At 37.6% G+C, this 21,549-nt stretch overlaps 2 protein-coding genes across 2 annotated transcripts in view; both read right to left on the reverse strand.

The window, feature by feature from the left end:
* Thsd7a (thrombospondin type 1 domain containing 7A) overlaps window positions 1–21,549 on the reverse strand; it is a 219,695-nt gene that overhangs the window by 46,138 nt on the left and 152,008 nt on the right. The window contains exons 10-13 of the mRNA XM_059256457.1: window positions 21,066–21,198; window positions 19,822–19,925; window positions 4,215–4,409; window positions 2,498–2,761 (exon numbers count right to left, since the gene is read on the reverse strand). Of these exons, the coding sequence (XP_059112440.1) occupies window positions 2,498–2,761; window positions 4,215–4,409; window positions 19,822–19,925; window positions 21,066–21,198 (696 nt within the window). The remainder of the gene's footprint in view (window positions 1–2,497; window positions 2,762–4,214; window positions 4,410–19,821; window positions 19,926–21,065; window positions 21,199–21,549) is intronic.
* Window positions 17,462–18,119, reverse strand: LOC131906677 (ubiquitin-conjugating enzyme E2 N-like). The gene has a single exon (XM_059257385.1). It carries the CDS (start codon window positions 18,044–18,046, stop codon window positions 17,582–17,584), a length of 465 nt encoding a protein of 154 aa, XP_059113368.1. The 5' UTR covers window positions 18,047–18,119; the 3' UTR covers window positions 17,462–17,581.

The following is a 21,549-nucleotide window of genomic DNA, read 5'->3' on the forward strand; positions in this document are numbered from 1 at the left end:
ATTATTGCACTTCATACACATAGGGGTCAACTTTATGCTTAAATTGAAGTAGGAAGATTGTTTTTCTCCAAGGTATATAAACTTTCCATCTGTCATCCATCTAGGATGTTGACTTGACTGTGAGGAGGTATGGAGTAATGCAGAGCATGACTAGAACAGGGTGAGCAACTTTGGCTTTTCACACACTATTGGAACTGACAGAACATGCCACAGACAAGTAACTGTAAAATAGAGATCTGTCAATAGAAATGAAATTTCCTTAGAATCAGTGTTAGTAAATGTTCAGATACTTCATTGATGCCCCATTATAAATAAAAACATACTAAAGAAGATGAAGATGTTGAGAGGGACACCATCACCATTAAAGATGACAGGGATGCTGCAGAACTCAGATGGAACGGTTTTCTTGGTGAAGGGTTTTTCTTAGCTTCTTTCACATTCCTCGTGGTATTCTTTTGCTGTCTCTACCTTCCTTGGAGTGGAGAGCTGCACTCTCCATGCCTCGACTTGATCACACTAAGGTAAGAAGTTTGCCTTTGGCTAATTTCAATGACATTTCTGTTTTTAATCTTTTGATTATGCGGCTTAGTTACATTTATTAGCTAGCAAATTGTGATAGTCATATAATTTGCTAAAAATTGTTTTCTAAGCACTGGAAATGTATGTAGCTCTGGTGAAATGCCTATCTAGTATGCCCAACATCTTGTTTTTGATCTCCCAGCACCTTGAATAAAAATAAAGTTTTTCCCTTCCAACCCCAAAATATGATTATTAAAGTTCTCATGCATCTAATTAGTAGACCAGAATAGAAGCAGAGCTGTGTCAAAGCCATGCCGGAAGCTCAAGGTAGTGTTCAAAACAAATTATTATCTCAGTAATCAGTTCACTGAAGAAATTGAATTTGAGCAAATACTTACACCCTGCACCTCAAAAGAAATTCAATTGAAATGATTTTCAGTTTCACATTGAATCACTATTTAAAATTTTATATATTATCATCTCAAAATAGAAAATGTACCTATACTTTTGGAATCTAATTGATAACACTTTTGCTATTTGATGCAAAGAGTAAATTTGTGTTACTTAAATAGGTATTTTCAGAGTTTAAAAACCCTATTTGCTTACAGCTATTGCTCAAATGCAAAGAGATCTTCAGTTTAGCAGTGCACACTTACTAACCTGAAAATACTTTATATCTACAGCTTCAGCTTTGAGGACTCTTCAGGGTTTAAAAAACAGGAATTATGAGACAAAGTGAAAATAAAGGGCAAGATTTTTAGAAGCTCCTTTGTTGGGAAAAGCTTAAAGGGACTCCAAGAAATATGTCAGCATGAAACTTTGAAGGTTTGTAAATGTGAAAAGGTCCTATTAGCTTGCATTGTTTTCTAGACCTTATAATAAAACTGGACCAGCCTTGTTTCAATCACAGAAGTTATTGCAGCAAAGTTGGAGGGTAACTGCTGCGTATTTGCTCCTAGCAATTTATTTCATCTTTTCCAGTCATTTCTGTAAGAAGGTAGGACACCACTGCCTAACTTTTGCCAATACATTCTGTCTCTGACTCAGGCTAATACACTGTAAAATGACTTCATTCCATTAAAAAGCAGATTTATTATTATTAAAGAATAGTGGTGATACGTTGCTACTGCTACATTCATATCAAAACTTAAGGATTCTTTGTATTCACTGGCTCCAAGTAGCCACTATTCATAAATTTTTGGCATCTTAATTATTATCTGTGCAGTTTACAGATAATATTACAAAATAGAAGTGGGCATAGTTTTCTAAAAGTATTCTACACGCCCCCCTAGTCTCAACTCAGTGGATGATGAACAGATCTCTGAGAGTTTTGCCCTTACTCTCTGTTACTTGAATGACATTCTGGGTATATTGCATAGTTTGCCAACTTGGTTGTCAAAACTCATTTGATGGCGCACGCCTTTAATCCCAGCACTCGGGAGGCAGAGCCAGGCGGATCTTTGTGAGTTCGAGGCCAGCCTGGTCTACAGAGCGAGATCCAGGAAAAGGCGCAAAGCTACACAGAGAAACCCTGTCTCGAAAAACCAAAACCAAACCAAAACAAAACAAAAAACCAAAAAACACAAAACAACAAAACAAAACAAACAAACAAAAAACTCGTTTAAAACTTCAATCTCTTTGTGTTCGGATCTTTTCTCCTTTCTGTTCACATGCCAGTTAGGGATTGCTGGGTCTGTTGAACGAACAGAGAATACATCCCAAGGGAATTTTCTATGACTATTCTTGCCTTCCCGTTTATGAATATGAGCTCCATAATGCTGCTTCTAACCGATCTGGGACTCATCTACCAACTCTGAGTCAGTAGACTGTGCGGCTTTATGTCTTGTTAAACACTCAAGGCGGACCGTGGGGTGCCCAGCCTTCCCTTCAGAGCACACTGCTGCAAACGTTTCCTTTCCTCTCTACGATACCCCGAGTACCAAAGAGCAACCTGAGCACTGCAGTGATGTTGGGTTACCATGGCTGTTGCATCGCGATGTTTCCACGAGTCTGCCATTTTGATCGTAGCATGCCATCGCTTGGTAACGGTATCCTTGTCCACACTCCTTGTTGTCTCCTGGTACCTTCATCCCCAACAGCACTTCGGCCTTCCCTTCCGGTAAAATACAGTCTGACCAGTTTCCCACAGGCTGCGCATTGTATTTGTCACAAGGACAATACTGAGTCTCAATCAGAGGGTACAAATGGGAGTTTTTACATTTCTCCTTCTTTTTGCTTTTTCCTGTAGATGGAAAATAGCATTATTAATTTCTAGCATCCTTAGATTTTTTTCACATTCTTATACTTCCGTTCTCTGCTTTTGATTCTATTCAATAGTAGCCTATAAATAAATGATATTTTTTCAATTCTAAGTGCTTTCTAAATAAATTTTCGCTGATATTCAGTGCTTTGGGCTTTGCACAGTGGAACTTTCTTACTTTTTCATTTAAAAATAGTCCACTTTGCATAAAGGATTGTAGTTGATTTTTACACTCTTTGAAATGACTGAAATTCTCGTGTTTGTACTGACTCAGGAGTTTGTGGCAATTGCACAAACCTCTTCTTTTAAATATATGCAAAAATACAAGAGGCAGAGGGAGAGCTCACCGGGCTGCACTCTCTTTGCTGATTGCAGATAGGTAGCAGAGTTACAAGGGGTTATAATCTGGAAATGGAGATTTAAGGCTTATTTCTTCGCCTATTATTTTGTATCTTTCAAAATTTCTGATTAGTACTCATTTTAACATACTTGATGACTAATACAGGCTCAAAGAGAAGATTTGATTGGGTATCAGAATAAAACGTTTTAAATGTTTGAATCAAAAGAAACTCCTCTTTCTTAAAAATTCTTATATATGTTATATGTGTACTTAAAATTATATGTTTAATTATGCTAGTCATATCATATGAAATATCCATGATATGTAATTCTGTCACATATAATATAGTAAGTATATTATCAGATTTAAGAACATTTATTTCTAATTTTCACACAGTGATATATATATATATATATATCGTATATGTATATGGTTTATATATGATATATAAATATATATCATATATGTATATGGTTTATATATGCAGCTTCCCAGAGTCTTCAGTCTTCATTTTACTTTGGTTCATCTTATAATTTGACAACTCTTAACAGTCAACATTTTTGGTTTCCTTTTTTGCCCCTGACTATGTTCAAATACTTCCAGCTTCAGTGTAGTGCCATGCCTTCTAAACTTAGCTACGTCATTGCTTTTTTCACCTTTTAAAGTAATTGTGACTGTATTTAATGCAACTTTCAGATATAGAATTAATGCTTCATTTCTCACTGTAGGAGATAAGCTACAGGCTGAGGCTGTGGTCCTGAGAACAGGCTGAGATGGTAAAGGGGTGGTCGCTACTCCTTGCACCAGGCACTTCAAACTTTCTGGACAATGCACTAAAGGTGCATGTTTAAACAACAACAATGTTTCATTGTTTGTTGCATAGGAAATTAGGCTGCCTTTTCTTTCTTCTAAAATGATATGCTTCTATCATTGTTACTTTGCATTAAAAACACACCTCAGTGTACTGAAATATTCAGTGTAACTACAGCAGCAATAAGGATTTTCAAGCATACTGCCAGAATGCTCTTAGTTTGAGTTTTATTGTATTTTTTTTGTCATGCTAAGAGTTGCCTTTAGCATCCCAATTATTCTTACCAACAATAGCACGCTTTCTGGTCCTAACTGCACCGCAGTCTCCATTGCATGAAGAAAACTTGGACCAGCTGGTAAATTGACAGTCATCTTGGCAGGGGATCTGGCAAGCCTGAGTCAGGGCTGGCACAGGGCCTGCATACTGGAGGCACTCCTGGATGCTAGCCTGCCCTCCATCTTGCTTTCGACAAGTAATGGCTAAAAGAAAAGCATGTGTCTAATTACTCTATAATTTAAAAATTAAAAGCATTTTCACAGAGTGAGGAATCCTCATCTAATTCCCAGTTTACAGTAGAAATGTAGTTAGAGTATTTGCAAGAATCACTGTAGATGTAAAAGTGTGTGTGTGTGTGTGTGTGTGTGTGTGTGTGTGTGTGTGTGTGTGTTTATACTGTGAGTGCACATTTGGAAATCAGAGTTTGACACTTAGTGCCTTCTTCTATCTCTTTCTACTTTGTTTTGAGACAGGGTCTCTCACAGAACCTAGAGGTCAACCATTGTTGAGACTGGCTGGCCTATAAACTCTGAGCATCCTCTGGCATTTTTCTCCTAGTGCTGGATTTTAGTCATGCTCTACTGCATCCTGCTTTTATTGGGTGCTGGGAATCACACTAAGATCCTCACGCTTGTACAATATGCACTTTACTCACTGAGGCATCCCCCAAACCTTGTATATTTAAAGAACACATAGCCTTCATTGGCTATTGTGGCACAGGAAAACATACCATAAAACACACACACACACACACACACACACACACACACACACACACACACACAGTGACAGATTCTATGAATGATTTAAAATCATTTTACATGTGGGTTAGACTTAGAAATGAATTTTAGCAGATAAATCATGGATGGATTCTAGTTTGTGTTGAACATGGAATATTTGCTACAGTGCTAGAAACAAATCAGATATCTCCAATGTTGTTTTAGGACATCAAGCAATCTAAAATTCTTATACACAAAGGTCGCAGTAAATGTCCATTTGTTAGTAAATTGTGGTAGGACAGCATGCTTGTGCATCTTGCCTTACAGTCACCTTAGCATAGAAAGCACCATTTTCTTCCATATTGAGAGTGTACTGGGGTATCTTTTGAATGGCTAATAAGAGGCAGTATCAAAGCCCTCCATCACTTCTGATCTCAAGTTCTTCACATAGCAGAAATATTAACTCTGAATTTAAAAGTAAATTAGGAAACTTTTAACAAGCTTAATGTAGCATATCACTAGTAGAATTCTCATGATTATATATGGACTTTAATTACGATCAAACAATTTTAATTCTTATGATTCCTTCCAAGATATTGTTCCAGTGATTTATTTAAAGCAAGAAACAGTTTTATTAGATACAAAATATAGATAGATAACATTGCTTTTTATGTAACAGATCTTAAAGGAAAAGGTCACATGATATTTACAGTCTCCCTTCTCTCTCTCTATTTACTGTATAGATTGTAAAACTCATTCATTCATTTATCAAGGAAGCCAAAGAAACTTTTAAACTTTGGTCCTGAATTGAAATCTTCATTAAATTTCCCGAGATGGCCTCATTCACACTGATTTATATGACATTTTCGGGTATGTGGTGGAGGCTGAAAATGCCCCTGCTCTCTAGCTTTCTCAAAATCCCATCATCATTAAATGAAAGGAAGAGGATAACATGTTGACCTGAGTTATAGCTGGGACACAGGTGTCCCCTGATTAGGTCATATCCTCTGCACCCGTGAGCTGAGACCTAACTGAACAGTACAGGTTGTGTAATGGGTGTGCAAAGGGAAGGAGCCGACAACTGGAGACAAAATGAGCACAATGTGGAACAAATCCATGCAAGATCATTTTGCACTGCAAGAACAGTTCCAGGACTTCTGTGTTTTGAATGGAGTCTCCTTCATACACCCTGGTTTTGTAGAGCCGATTTGTATAAAAATAACTGAGGTTCTTGAATTGGGAAGTCATAATGCTTGCAACGGCGGGCATTGTGAAAACCAGGTGACGACAAATGGTCTCTCTCACCACTTTGGGGGAGGCTAGCATGCTCCTGTGTTTATCACAGAAATCTAAAGTAGTGGTTGTGTCAGGCTGCAAAGTGGTTAGCTTTGCAAATATAGCTTTCTTACTCAACTCAAATGTTTCTATTTCATTGGCTAAGGACCACATCCTGAGTTTTCAATTCTCTTGCAGCCCTGATGATATTAATTTGCTGGCTGGATATAAAGCTACTGCTCTAGGAGGTAATGTAGTATAGCCTGTAGCAGGAGCACCTGGAATGCTAGTCAACACTTCCATCCTTGGGTTCATCTAAGAGGCAGCTACTGAGGTCAAGAAATAAGCACTTTTCAAAGCTGCTGGGTATTCAAGGCACAAGAGTTCTGACTAAGACTTGTGGGTAAGATAGAAGCTTCTCTGGTAACTCAGTCACCTTTGCAGTATGTCAGGTTTTGGAAAACATTGGTATGTGGGTCTGGGGCTCTAAACGAGTTGTTGTTCTCTTGAGAAAGTATTATGGGGACTTGTATAGGGATGGATCAAAATGAGCATTCATTTATTTTGAAGGTAAGCTATTTGTAACACAGTAGAGGTGGATGTTTCTGATGGTATTTCACACTTCTCTTTATTACACCACTTGCAAATAGGACCAACCACTTATACACAATAAACTCAGGAAGTTCCTGTAGTTTATTGACAAAGTTGCACCAAAGATACTCAAAAGAAAGACTTGAGAAATGAAAAATATTTGACATTTTACTAGTTACGATATACAGAACCTCCAACAGTGATTAATTTGGAATAGAAGATGTATGACTGTATTAGAATTCTTAGCTCTGAAGATGGATGTAGTATTTTTAACTAAAATTGAGGATTATAAAAGTAAAGTTGGGGTCTTTGAAATGAAATGAAATTTGCTTACTTATCTAACATGCCTCTCTGAAATGGAGACTCAAATATAAAGTTAATAAAGTTGCCTTGGGCTCTCCATGAGGGTCTCAGTCTCTCTCTCTCTCTTTCTCTCTCTCAAATCTCATTTCAGAATTATTCCATGTATCATCACATTGTGATGTGAGAAAAAAAATCAAAATAACTCCACTACCAACATAATTATATAAATAAATGAACAGTGTTGGTATACTACTCACAAAAATCAAATGGTCTTTCCCCATACTCAGGCATAGCATAAAATCTTGTTAGTGCTTCAGTTAGTTGAAATGGAAAACAAATGTGTTAAATTCCCATATCTGGTCTCAGAAATCCGCTCAGCACTCCACTTCCCTTATCTGAGATTTTTCAACAGTGTACTTTTGGAATGAGTCACACGATGTTATCCAAACAAGAGCAAGAGCACCGTTTGTACAATATATTGAAAATTTATCAAACATCTTAGCCTGTTTGTATTCTAACTTAGAGGAAACACAGCAATTCAAACATAGAAATGCAATCTAAAATGACTTCCTGCTACTGGGTGAGGAAAATATAAATGTTTGGAGAGAGAACCATCTGGTCTCTCAACTTTGTAAACCTTAAAAATCAGTTGTGATTTTTAATTGTAGCGTAAATGGATCAGATCCACTTGGTTTCCTGGCATTTCAGAAAGCTACACATAACCAAGCAGTTGTGATTGTATTTGCATCTGTCTTCATATATAATGATTATGCAAATTCTCCTTTGTGTTGAGGTCTTATTAGCAAAATGGGTCAAAATAATGCTATCCTATGAAGAGTGGTTCACAAAAGCTTCTTGGAGATTAGCTACTAGCAAAATAGTTATTTTAAAGGGAAATAACACAGATAACAGTATGTTGACTATACACATTCATTTCATTTATGAAATATAAAGATATAGATATCACAGCAAGTTGTATGTGTTATAGAATTAAACGACTCTGGCTAAAAGCATCAGAGACAGAAGTTTGAATAACTATGGACTAAAGATGAATCACCTTAGGCAAGCATAGCCCATCAAGATTCAGGAAATAGTATAAAAGTAAGTAAGAAGTTCAATTTCTTCAGAAAATAAATGCTATAAAGAAAAAAAAAACGATGTGGGATTAGATCAAAGTAATTCATTAAGATACACTAATCAAAGAAAATTTGTAGACCTTAGAGGGGACTAATTTGAAAAAACAGTGTGTAAATGTTTTTATGAGTGTTTATGATGTGTGTGTACATGTACATGTCTTTCTCTGTGTGTTCCTGTGAGAATGCTTACGTATGTGAATATAGGCGTGCACATGTCACGGTGCATGTGTAGAGTAGAGAAAACACCCTCAGATTGATCCTTACATTCCATCTTGCTCGAAGCCAAGCCAGGTTTATGTTCTACACAGATGTGTGTACTTGGCCCATAAACTTCCAGAGATTCTCCCCTTTCTGCCTCCCCTCTCGATGCTGCTGCCTTGGAATTACAGAGTGTCCTATTGTGTTCAGCTTTACATGGGTTGTGAGTATAAACATTCTGGCCCTGTGCTTGTGTGGCAAGTGACTTATGTACTAAGCCATCTCCCCTGCCTGTGTGTGCAGACATTTTTGAGACAATAGGGGAAAATTCGATATGGCCTAAAGATTAGCCATCATTAAATTATTATTAATTATGTTTGAAATGATAGTATCATTTTCATGTTAGAAAAGAATGAAGTGTCTATAGGAAATAAATATCTTATCTAGGTGTTGCTTGAAAATACTCCAGGAAAATTATTTTGCAGTGTGCAGGGAGTGACAGATGACCAAGATTGCAAGATATCAAAAACAACATTTAATGGTAAGTAAATAATAACCACACTGTGAATACTCATTCTAGTCTTCCCATTTTTGTGTATTTTTTAAAACATCTCCCAAATTTAAGTATCAAAGCCCAATAAATCGAATAATCAATTTCAGAATATTTTTTGTGTAAATCTATTTGTAAATTATGTTTTAGATTTATTTTATTTTTAAAGTATATGATGTGTGTGTGTCTATGTAGGAGTATGTAAATATCAGAGCAGCTGCCCACAGAGGCCATAAGAGGGTGCTGGATCTCTTGCAGCTAGAGTTGGCCTGATACAGATGTTGGGAACTTAATCAAGGTCTTCTACAAAAGTGGTAGATGATGCTAGGAAGGCATGGTAGGACACAATTTTAATCACAGTACTCAGAAGACAGAGGCAGGCATATTTTTGTGAATTCAAGGTCAGTTTGGTCTACACAGTGAGTTCCTGGCTAGCCAGGGCTCCGCAGGAAGATTCCATCTCCAAAACATAAACAAAACAACAAAACAACAAACAAACAATCCTGCAGCAGCCCATGCTCTTAACTGATGAGCCATCAGCCCTAGGAACTGTGTTTTAAATAGAAAAAATATTAAAGATTCAAGGAATAAGAGGAAACAGCGATAGCACCCTTGAGTTAACAGCAGATGGAGATGCGTATAAGTTAACATGAGTATCAGTTTGAAGATACTGACAGAACTTGGAGTCAGTAAGTCTAACAACATAACACCTTGATTTTCTTGAAGAGGTAGAAACTCCCCTGTTATTCAGGTTGCACTAAAGTGGGGAATTCAAGTAGACTGTGCATTACTCTGCAGTGTGTGAGTAAGCCCTTGCTGTCATTTTGCTTAACTAATCAAAGTGAAATAAGCTGCTAAATCTAAAATGTGCACACAGTTCATTACAGGAAGCAGAATCTGTATCTTGATGTAATGAAAGCTGTTGAATTATGTGTAACAAAGAGGTCAAGGGGCTCTGAACCCTTACTTATTAAATCGAGTGGTACAAACATGTGGTATCCTACCACAGTAGTGTCTGGGTGACATTCCAGACATACTATTCTAGCTGGTAAGTTGATTAGATGAGTTATTTTCCCATAGTTTTATGAATAAATGGCAAGAGTGAGAATGAAATCATATAAAAATGAAACAGAAAAGGCTTAGCATGAATAGGAGCTTGTTACCAAGAGACCTAATTGTGCTTAGATTCAGCATATAAATAATGCAAGAGCACCCCAGTTGTTTCCTAGGTAGATATAATGATCCTGGTCTTTCTTTGTAGCAAAGAGATTTTCACTGACATAGTTGCTAACTTACACTTCCTAATTATAATTTGTGAACACAACCCTGTCAGAATGGAAAAAAAGCCATATTTCTTTTTAAATTACTCTTAGTTTCCAATGATCCCAGTGCCATTGATGCACACAATATGTGTGAAAATATTCACACCTCTTACTAGGAAAAAAATGTCAGCTCCCAGAAGAGTAGCTCAGATCACGGTCAGCTAGACTGGAGTGGAGATGTTGGAAGGTTTAGCTAACTGCACGGCCACATGTGGAACATCCAAGAGCAATCATAGCCACAGGATGGTGCCACGTGTATTTTATGGGCTGCTATTTGAAAAATGGCAAATGCTGGCAAACAGTTGATAACAAAGGTCTTGGAGGAATATAAGACTGAATCAAAATGTTCAAATCAACTAAGATGCTGAGATATACAGAAAATCAGGAGATAGCACTTTTAAATGGAAAAATAATAAAAGCTTTGAATAATAGTTATAAAAGGGAAAAGTACAAAACTTAGGAACCAATTAATAAGTACAATCAGTCCAAAGAAGGTTTTAAAACTATAACACATAAGTTTCCTTAAAGTAACATTCTCTCTTTTTTATTTAGTTATTTTCTACTTGTATTTTCTTGTTTTTAATTGAATTCTGTCTGTAAATGAACAGAATAGTATGTATTGCTAAAATAAACTGACTCAGATATTTGGTATTATCTAAACTTTAATAATGTCTCAAATACAATTTTTTAAAGAATAAAATGGACAAGAGTTGTAGGCAAAAGATAAGGCTCAACACATTGAAATCCAAGATTTAGACACATTTGTTCATAAAAGCAATATATTGTGCAGTTAACTATTACTATCTCACATTCCACAAATTATTTAGATTTAATTTTGATTACATAAGATATCCCTGACAGGAGATAACATAGGGAACAACATGGATATTGAACTAAAACAATCTTGAAATTATTTATTTATTTATTTATTTATTTATTTATTTATTTATTTATTTATTTTTTTGGTTTTTCGAGACAGGGTTTCTCTGTGTAGCTTTGCGCCTTTCCTGGAACTCACTTGGTAGTCCAGTCTGGCCTCGAACTCACAGAGATCCGCCTGGCTCTGCCTCCCGAGTGCTGGGATTAAAGGCGTGCGCCACCACCGCCCGGCTTTGAAATTATTTATATGAAAGCTTTACATTTAATTTTTATAACTTTTGTACCATGCTCTTCCACTAATGTATAACAAATAATAAAGCCCAGAATTACATACTCATATTTAAATAGCAGAAGCTGCTATTTTTCTTTAGAATAATTGTTGAGAAAAAATAAGGAAATCATCTGAAATATGCCATTGCTAGTATTATTTTTTATGTTCATTGACCTTTGAATTTTTGCTGGCTCCCTCTTCTCCAGAGGGTACCCTACTTCTGCTGACTTTGTACTCTAATCTGTGGTTTCACTGACTCAGACATCGTGTCGCCATCCATGACCCTACAGGAGGTCATATTTTAGATGTTTGCAAAGAGCTGCTGCTGTCCAGGCCATTGTGAAATCCTTTCAGCCCAGGTAGGGGTAGGAGGGCTCAGCATTCAGCTTCCTTTTCATGTTTAGACTCTGAATCCCCAGCCTGGCGTGTGTCAGCTCTGGCTCCAGGTATATCAGTACTCCACTGAGATGGTCCAACCATACATAATAGTAATCTTGAATGTCCCTCAGACTTTCTGGTTTTCTACAATCCATTGGTCTTCAAAGACTAATCTCTCTGATGGTTTTGAAGCCTGACCTGGGCCTTCAGTTATTTCTAGTATTCAATAATATTGTTTTCTAGCCACTGACTATTTCTTATAGGCCCTTGCCAATCAGCATTTCTGTGGTCTTCTAATTTTGAATACCACCAAATCTCACTTTAGCCTGGGCCACCACCTCTGCTCTGGTGGCTGGTGAAATAAGACGTGAAGAGCTAGAAGCGGAAGCCTTTGGTGCCTGCATAGACATTGGTTACATGCTGGCTAAGGGCTAGTGCCTGGTTGATTTGAGGGATCCGAGGAACTGGGAATTAATTGGTGTAGAAATCTGAGGAATTGTTATGCTCATGCAGTTAGGAGAAAAAGGCATGAGATCTAAAGTCAGGTGTGGGCTGCCCAAAATTATCATTGGTATGAGCCATGTATTTTATTCCTAATGCAAACCCAGTGCTAACTTTATACATGAATATGGCTAGGATTCAACAATCTATTCATCTGGTAAAGCAGTGACTTAGTCTTCTAAATACCATCTGAAGAGCAGAAAGGTGACCAGAGAGAACAGACAGTAGAGGCTGCTGTTCTATGACATGTTTACATACAAATAACTTGAGTGACATGAAGCAAGCTTTTAAAATCACCAAATCCTGTTAATTTTTAAACACCTCTTTTATTTCTCTATTTTTTGTTCTTAAGCCATTAGACAATTCGCTGCTTCTGTTTTTTGTTTGTTTGTTTTTGTTTTTAATTGAAACAATAATCTGTTATTTTCCTCTTGGTATTTCAGTCCCTGAGGGATATCTGTCTGTCTCAAGTGCATTCAGAGAAGCCCCGGAGAAACCAGCCAATACACTGCCCTTAAGTGTATAGATTTCACATCATGCTCTTTTCCTCCAGTCACCTTGTATTTAAATGTAATTTCCTCTTTCACTAGGTGTATGGCAGTAGTTACCTCTAATTTTTTCCTCCAAATTTTTTATTGTTGTTGTGCTTATACAGTACTAACAATATATACATTATTAATTTGCCTCGAAACTCAAATCATGTATGCTTTAGAATACTTCATACCATATGAAATTATCTATATATTTTCATTCTCTCAACTGGCAAATAGCATGAGGCAACATGAATTGTGTAGCATTTAAGAAATATTTGTTTACGCTACCATTAATCATATTGAATACTATTCAGGAAATTTGCATTAGCTTTAGGGACTGGTGTTAACCTGTTTATATAGTTTTTTGAGAAAGTTCAATATAACAGATTTATAGACCTGTCCATCATGACAGAAAGTTTAAGACGTTGATGATATGGCCTGAGTTGTATTTCCCTAAATTTCATAGATTGAGGTTCTAATCCCAGAATAATGGAGTCATGAGATGGAAACTTGGGAAGGTAATTAGGATTATATATGTTCACAAGGGAGTGGTTTCTTATGATGATACTGATGCTCTCAGAGAGAGCTTCCCTCCACGTTTGTGTATGCCTCTCTGTCTCTTTGCCTGGCCTGTCTGTCTCCCTGTCTCTGTCTCTCTAGCTTTTTCTCTCTGTATTCCACAAGTTATAGGGAAAATGTTCTCTGAAAGCCAAAAAAAGCCACCACCAGAAATTGAGTTCCTTAGCACTTTGAAATTGTGGTATACTGTTACAGCAACTACAGCACACTAGTGATTATGTATTTATTTTACAAAAGACTATTAGATGGGACAGAATCTAGTGTTATAATTTGCTAGTGATGTGGAAGCTCAAGTCTGAGTAAAACTGAACCATAACAGGACCTTGCAAGTGATGTGCTGAGATGTGCACATTTACTACACAAAACAAACACTTTGATTCCTCTCTATGCAATACATCATGAATAAGCCAGAAATTAACATCTAGCTGTGATATGATTCATCATTAGAGAAAAGAATTGAAAAACCCTACAACAGTTTCTGCCTCTTGTCTTCCACACTCTGTATTTTCAGGTTTTATCTTTATTTTTTTCTTTAAGAACTTTACCGCTGGAGTTCAGAAAGTCAATGCTGTATTCTGATATTTCCCAAAGAATGCCGCTATTTCATTCTTAAAGGAGGTATTTTATTACTATAATAGATTTTGGAGCCTGTGTATCTCATAACTTTAAATGGTTTTTTTTCACTGATGGTCTTAATTTGGAAACTGGAGCTAAGGACAAGGTAGGGCTATCTACTGCTATTGATTATACTAATAGAAGTTGTAACTATATCAATGATTACTTGCTTCTCAATTTAGATTGGGGCTAGTCATTTTTTTTTTCTGTAAAGCTGAGATAGTAAATAGTCTTTGCTTTCTGAGATATATTGTCTCTTGTAGCCACTGAACTTTGCCACGTATCTTGAAAGCAGCCATAGGCAGTGCATAAAGAAATGGGTATGGCTGTGTTCCAATACAATGTTAACTACAAACGAACAGGCTGTGGGCTGGATTGGGTTGACAGACCATAGTTTAAACAAATCATTTTATAAAGGCCATACATTAATTATATCTATTGTTAGAGTTCTAGCATGGTTTTTAATAGTAGTGACTATATTTTAATTCATATAATGGACTTCTGATGTAAAGAGGGAAATGTTAATCTAAAGTCAGTAAGTTACAGAAATATTAATTTTAATCTAAATTCTTTAGACTAAAAGAAATAACTAAAGAACCTTTGGATGTGAGTAAGCCGGAGAAAAAAGAAATATAGTAATGGAAAATATTATTACTACGTTTATATATAAATATATACAATATCTTGGAGATTTGAGGTTTCCTAAAGTACAACAAATCACTTATAGAATGTTGGTCAAATAATCATCTACCATTCTATGCCACCTTTACAGTTACATATCTGTTTCAACTTCAGAGTAGGTACTTTCTACTTGGTGATTATACTATGCAAATTATATGAAGTAGAACTTCCCAAATTAGCTCTGCATTCAGAATAATTATTTACAGCAACAGAACTATTATGAAGCTGAAAATATTGAAGTTAAAAAGCACAAGGTTGAACTTTAACTTGTATTTCTATTATCCATTATATTCTTTTGTGAAATCCTGCAAACATCTTCACTGTTTTAAATCCAATATCTATTTATTTCTGTCCATTTTCATACTGTGGCTCTCATCTAAGCCTCTGATACTTCAGCCTCTTATTGTTCCAACAGTATCTTAGCCAGAAGCTGGATCCAAGTCTCTTATCGTTCTAATTTATTCTGCACATGCTGACAGATAAAACGCTGCTTTCATCAGGCCTTGCTCTTTTCACTTATTGAACATGGTCTCAAACACTGATCCTGACATTTATAGGTCTCCACAAAATCTCCCCAGGATCCAGCTCACATCTCTGCGGCCTCAACCTACCCACTTTTCTATGAGCTTATTAATTGCTTTTCTTACCTCAAAAGCTTAGCTTATAGAATTGATTGCCTTGTACGTTCCACTCTTCTTTCTGCTTATTCTAGGAAGATGGGACAAGTCAAGTAGAAGCCCTTCCTTTAAGTCTTTCTTGCTCCTTCAACATTAAATGATCTTATTTGCAATCAATTGCTTTTAGTGTTTAAGTCCTATTTGTTGGGTCAGAGTAAATGCTCTCACTTCCCTAACAAATGCAAGCTCCTTGGTGTCAATATCCCCATCTTTTCACAACACCCATGGCTCTTTCTGCATAGCCTCTTCAATGCAGTCACAAATGAGTGTGTAGCTAGACTAGAAAGTCTGAAATACTAGACAACACAGAAGTGCCCATTCTATAGGCTTTGCTGATTGAATTAATGCAACATGATTACTTTAACCACTAAAGGAAAACACTTTCTTTAATTTTATTTTGCCTGTGACCATATGATGTTGATGATAAAGACAGCGAGACACTGACAAATGAATCATTCACAGTTCTGGAATCAACCATGAATATCAATGTAAGAAAACATTTCTCTCTTTCCAAGAACAAAAGATACTTCTCTCCATCTCATACCCCATAGGAACATAGCAAGAAAAATAAATCTCCACAGGCTGGAATAATAAAGACAAGTAATCCCTTTTCATGAAAGTTGTTATCCTAAAGTTAATTATACACAAACCAATTACTATAATGCCACTTTGTCCCCCCAGATTTTCTGAAATTCGTAAGATTACTAGGACAGAGTGAGCATTGTGGGGACTGTGCCAGGAGTAGACTGTGCCAGCATTCCTTGAAGACTAGGGGAGGAAGAGCCACCAAACAGGAAGCCAACAAATGAACATTCAAAAACCAAAAGAAAGTGGCACTGAGGAGGCCAAAGACAACTTCCTTTTTCACAGAAGAAGTGGGTAAGTGTATTAGATATTAAGAAGTACTCACTAGGACCAGAAAATAACAGTCTATGAGATTTGGAAATGATAAAGTCAACGATAATCATAAAAAATCAGTTTCTGCACAGATAGTGTGTCTAAACAGCAAGATGTCCTCGTTCAGACTGTTGCTTCTATGCTCTGTGACATTCTGTGCACAGTCATCAGGGCCATGGACTGACAGGAAGGGGAAGGAATTATCTTTCAATGAAGACAATGTGTGCACAGTTCGGCAAGGCTTTTTAGCCTCAAGGGAGGAAGTGAGTCACTCAAGTTTGTTCAGCTTTTAATAGTAGAGTTTTGAATTATGAAGCCATTTCCCATGTATACCACTTTCATCCCTGTCTTAGTTAGGGCTACTATTGCTGTGATGGAACACCATGACTAAAAGCAACTCAGGAAGGAAAGGGTTTATTTGGATTATGATTTCATATCACCCTTCCTCATTGAAGGAAGTCAGGACAGGACCTGAAGCAGGCCAGGAATGTGTAGGCAGGAGCTGATGCAGAAGGTATGGAGGAATGGTTTGCTCCTCAAGGCTTGCTCAGCCCACTTTCTTTCTTTCTTTCTTTTTTTTTTTATAACAAAAAATACTTTACTAAAACATAAGATTTACAGAAGTTTCCAGACAAGCCATACAAAATGGTCACAAACTTTTGTTTCTTCTTGGGGGGGGGGAGGGCAGAGAATCTACACTCCACAGCAAAGTCACAATGTTATTAGTGAGGGCTGTGATGTTTATTTAATGTTCCCATTTGGTTCAGACAATCAAGCTTGTCCATCTACAGCATCTAAAGTTAGACTTGGCTAGAGAGAATATTCTAAAAAACTGGTTGGCTGCATTTAACCACTGCAATTAGATCCCATAAGAGGGGAAGGGGGAAAGGAGACCATAAAATTAAAATAAAACTACTTTCCACCTAAAAAATAAAATAAAAACACCCATACCCCTGGCAGCTAACCCTGACAACTACCTTCATCCACAGCGCTTTGTGCTTAAACCATGATGGGGAAACGAACCCAAGCAGAGTCACTGTTTTCAACATTTCACAACAACCTAGATGATACTTGTAGCCTCTGCTCATGCTTTACAACAGTGAATCAGGACAAGACAGAGATTTGCTAATGTGCATGTAATCACCAAAGATGAGGATGCCTGGGCTTTTATTCTGTAATGTTTCTAAGACTGTGTCCATTAAATGCAAACAAAAAAGGAAGAGTCTTGGTAGAACAGGAGAAGTGATGTACACTCGATGATCTGATCGACTTAAATATTATTCATGGCATATAGCCTAGTCCATGCTCTCGCTGTTTCTATGGCTTGGGCTTCATTGGTCTTCCACTGCTCAGCTACATCATTTGCTAACGGATCATCTGGATTAGGAGCACTTAACAAAGCCTGGATTGATAGCAGAACTGTGCGGATCTGCAGTGCTGGGGACCATTTATCTTTCAAAATATCTAAACATATTCTTCCCAACTTGTCTACATTAGGATGATAAATTTTGGTCATGAAACGTACTTTAGGTGCTGCCATTGGATATTCTTCTGGAAGGAATAGTTCAAGTTTAAAAGTCCCTTTTAGTTCCTCAAAGGGGGAATCCCGGGGGCCAGCAATGACCACATGGAAATAACGGGCGTTGCTCTCATCTGGTTCTGCTTTAATGCCAGGAACTGGTTCAGCCAGCAAACGCTGGGTTTCCTTGATGATCCTGCCGGGCAGCCCGGCCATCTTGTCAGATCCTGAGTTCGACCTCTGCTCTTGTCTCCGGCTCCGCTCGCCTCACACACGAGTGGAAGTCCCGGGCTCCTCAGCCCACTTTCTTACAGAACCCAGGACCACCAGCCCATGATGGCACCACATGCAATGGGCTGCATCCTCCCATATCAATAACTAATTAAGAAAATGTACTACAGGCCCGCCTACAGGCCTGCCTACAGGCAATCTATGGAGACATTTTCTCAGCTAAGGATCCCTCCTGTCAGATGACTCTAGCTCTGTGAAGTTGACACAAAACCTGCCAGGACAATCGTATCCAACATTTTCTCTAGTGGTATTCTATAAAATATACCTTTCATATTCTGACCACCAGTCTCTGCGTACTAATTGTGTGTGGTTATATATTAAAATGGAAAGAATCCTACCAGACTTTTTCTTTTCCACATAGAAGAGTGACTAGATGAGGAAAGCTCACCTTGCGTTTGTACTAGAATTGGAACTGAAGTTTGTATATCCATCTGGATTTCCAAACTCACCTGTGCCCCTGATCATTAGCAACTCTGTGTAGAACCAGAAATGTACATAAGTTCACACTTGGTTTAAAGGAGGAGTTATCATTGAGTGATCAGGCTTTGCCTTACTCAACTTTTTGAAGAAAAATTTATAATGGGAAGGGTGACTCTCAGTTCAATACAGCTCTAGTTAGAGTCATTTTTATCTAAGGTTTATGATGGAGATGAGAATGAAAGATAAAGTCAGAATTGTATGACTGTGAGTAACTCAAGACCCAGAAACCAAGGAAGGCCACCACTTGGATAGTGCCAGGCTGTCTCAAGGAATTGATAAGCCCCCTGCAGTATGTACGTGCGCGCGCGTGTACACACACACACACACACACACACACACACACACACACACACACACACCACTCACTCACAACGGCCAAAGAAAGATCTACCCCTTCAGAGAACTCCTGTCTATCCTCAGGTAAATAAATGCATCTGGACCCTAACCTGCATGCTTGCTAGAACCCTGTTCCCACACTCTGGAAGAACTACTGACAGTTTGTATAAGTAAAAATAACGAAATATCTAAACACCAAATTTTCTATTTCATGCATGGGGATGAACAATGTTCTCCAAACCTTGAGATTTATTTCCTAGAAAATCCAGCACATAGTTAATGCAAATGTGAAAACTTTCCACCACACACTTCTGCAGGATTCTGTGTCTTGTAGCAGTGCAGAATGTCTCACTTCACACTGCAAGCTTTGAGTAAATAAATATGCCATTTAAAAGCCAGTGCCATGTATGATCAGGTTCATGGACAACCTCTGTGATATTAGGAATGCAACCATGGAGAATTCTAGGAAAGCTATGCAGTTACCTTACACTGTATGCATGGACAAATATGATGCATAACAAGGATTATGAATCACAGTGATTATTAAGATGTCAAGTAAAGTGCTATAAATTAGTATTATTTAGAAACACATAAAATGCTTAGTTATAACATTATTTATGTCATAACCAAAACCTGCACCTGATTTTCTTCTACCTATCAACTAGGGAAGAGCTCAACAGTTATGTGTTCATTCTAAAGAACAAAATTTCAAAAGCTAAGTTTTCCGGTGTTTTGTAGAACAGGGCAAAGCTGTTCCTATCTGCTCTGCTCTGTATACCAAGTCTGATATTAAAGCAAAATGCAACAAGGCAGTGATGGGAGGGATATAAGAAAGAATACTGGAGAAATGCAGAGCAAATCGACTCTGGTGTGCAGCCTCCCACCTCTTGCCTGCCGTCCAGGCCCACAGCCTTCCTGAGCTCCAGGTACATCCTGTTGGATGCTCCAAGGAACTAACTGGCACCTGCGCCATTTGTGTGTCTTCCACCTACAGGAGAAGAATAAAATCTCAGTGAGAAGAAGCAGATGTGGTGGACAAATCACAGAGATAATGTAGTGTTAACAAAAAGCAGGCTGTTTAGCCACTGAAGTTTTTCCTAAGTTTAATTTAGCTACAAACAAACCCCTTCTAAAGACACTGTTAAATACAATATTCTTCCTATGGCACAAGAGACAAGACTATATGATGGGCAAGTTCTCAAGTTCTGTAGAAACAGGCTTCACCGAGTGACAGAGAGCATTTGGACTTCTTATTTACACTTCCAAGAGATGTCCCAGTTGGCCCCAAAAGGGTTGCATTCCACTAAGTAAACTCCAGTCAGGCCAAGTGTCTTCTCTACAATGAGCTTTGGATGATCACTGCATGGGTAACAGCAACTGAAATTATAATATCCCATAACAAAAACAAATTTCAAAAATCAATATGTGGGGCAAATAGTCAATAATGTTCACAGTGTAAACACACAGTAATGACATCTGTCACCTGTGAATTAATGATACATGTATTAATATGGCAATTTACCACTGATCTCCACTTAAGTTATCGTGTTATGATCACACATTTCATTAATGATTGTCATATTACATAGAGTTTCATTTGTTGTCAGGGCTGCAATGATACACTTCAGCAAGCTTCAGTGAGAATATTGGCAAGGAGGCCATATTTCTGCAATAAAAATTTCAGGTTATGTGTAGCTTCAATGACTTCAACTTTCTTGGAGTTGCTAATAGGTGAATAGAACAGACAGACATCTCACTAGCATTACAAAAGAATAATGTCACTTCCTAAGCCTCAATGCTCACACTTAGTAGAAACAGGTGCTCTTTGGAGACAAGGTTATTCTCCTGTGACAAGAAGTCCCTTCCTCAGGAACATGTGTCTTATAATTGTTAACTTTTTTTCTGCATTTCTTATAGTTTATATCAACATAAGACCTTCTCCCCACCTCCTGGAGCTACCTACACAGTTGGGAAATTGACACATATATTTGCCTTGGGAGAGGTAGATTCAGAAGTGAAGTTCTTTGAAAATTCTGAACAGCCTACTGAGCTGGTGGAAGGAATATCAGCTTGAAAGATGTGATCAGGAATTACCCAGTGCACCATCTACTTTCTTTCCCCCCTTTACCTGTAGCTGTAACACGTGGGAGGGGCCTCACAAGCCTTCTCTTCATATAAAGGGTCTGAGCAGTCCCGGCCTCCATTGGCTGGTAGCTGAATGATGACCCGATGTCGAGACTGCTTCCTGGTTCCAGAGTCCCCTGAAATGAAGCAACGTTCCAACTTGCACTTAGAATCTCTCAATAGCAGTTAGTGTTGAAGAAATTTCCCTGCCTCCAGCGACATGTGCTGTGACATGTCCGAATGAGAGGCTTTATTTCATCTAATCATTTACTAATTGTCTCACAGAACACTTATATTTAAAACCAAATCAGTTTATATTTTAAAATATAAAGAATAAAGAGAAACCATTCCACAGTCAACCAGTCCTTCTACTGTACAGTTACAAAGTCACTGTTCTTTCATATTTTTCTGTTCCCTTGAGAAATATGACAGATCTAATTAAATCCTTCCCCTTACTGTAAGTTTATTTTCATGTCATCTCTTGTAGC

This window comes from Peromyscus eremicus, chromosome 3 (assembly GCF_949786415.1).
Source record: "Peromyscus eremicus chromosome 3, PerEre_H2_v1, whole genome shotgun sequence".
NCBI lineage: Eukaryota > Metazoa > Chordata > Mammalia > Rodentia > Cricetidae > Peromyscus > Peromyscus eremicus.

What these genes read in the sequence shown, in the direction of transcription:
- LOC131906677 (XM_059257385.1), bottom strand. Translation starts at nt 18,046, where the DNA reads ATGGCCGGGCTGCCCGGCAGGATCATCAAGGAAACCCAGCGTTTGCTG.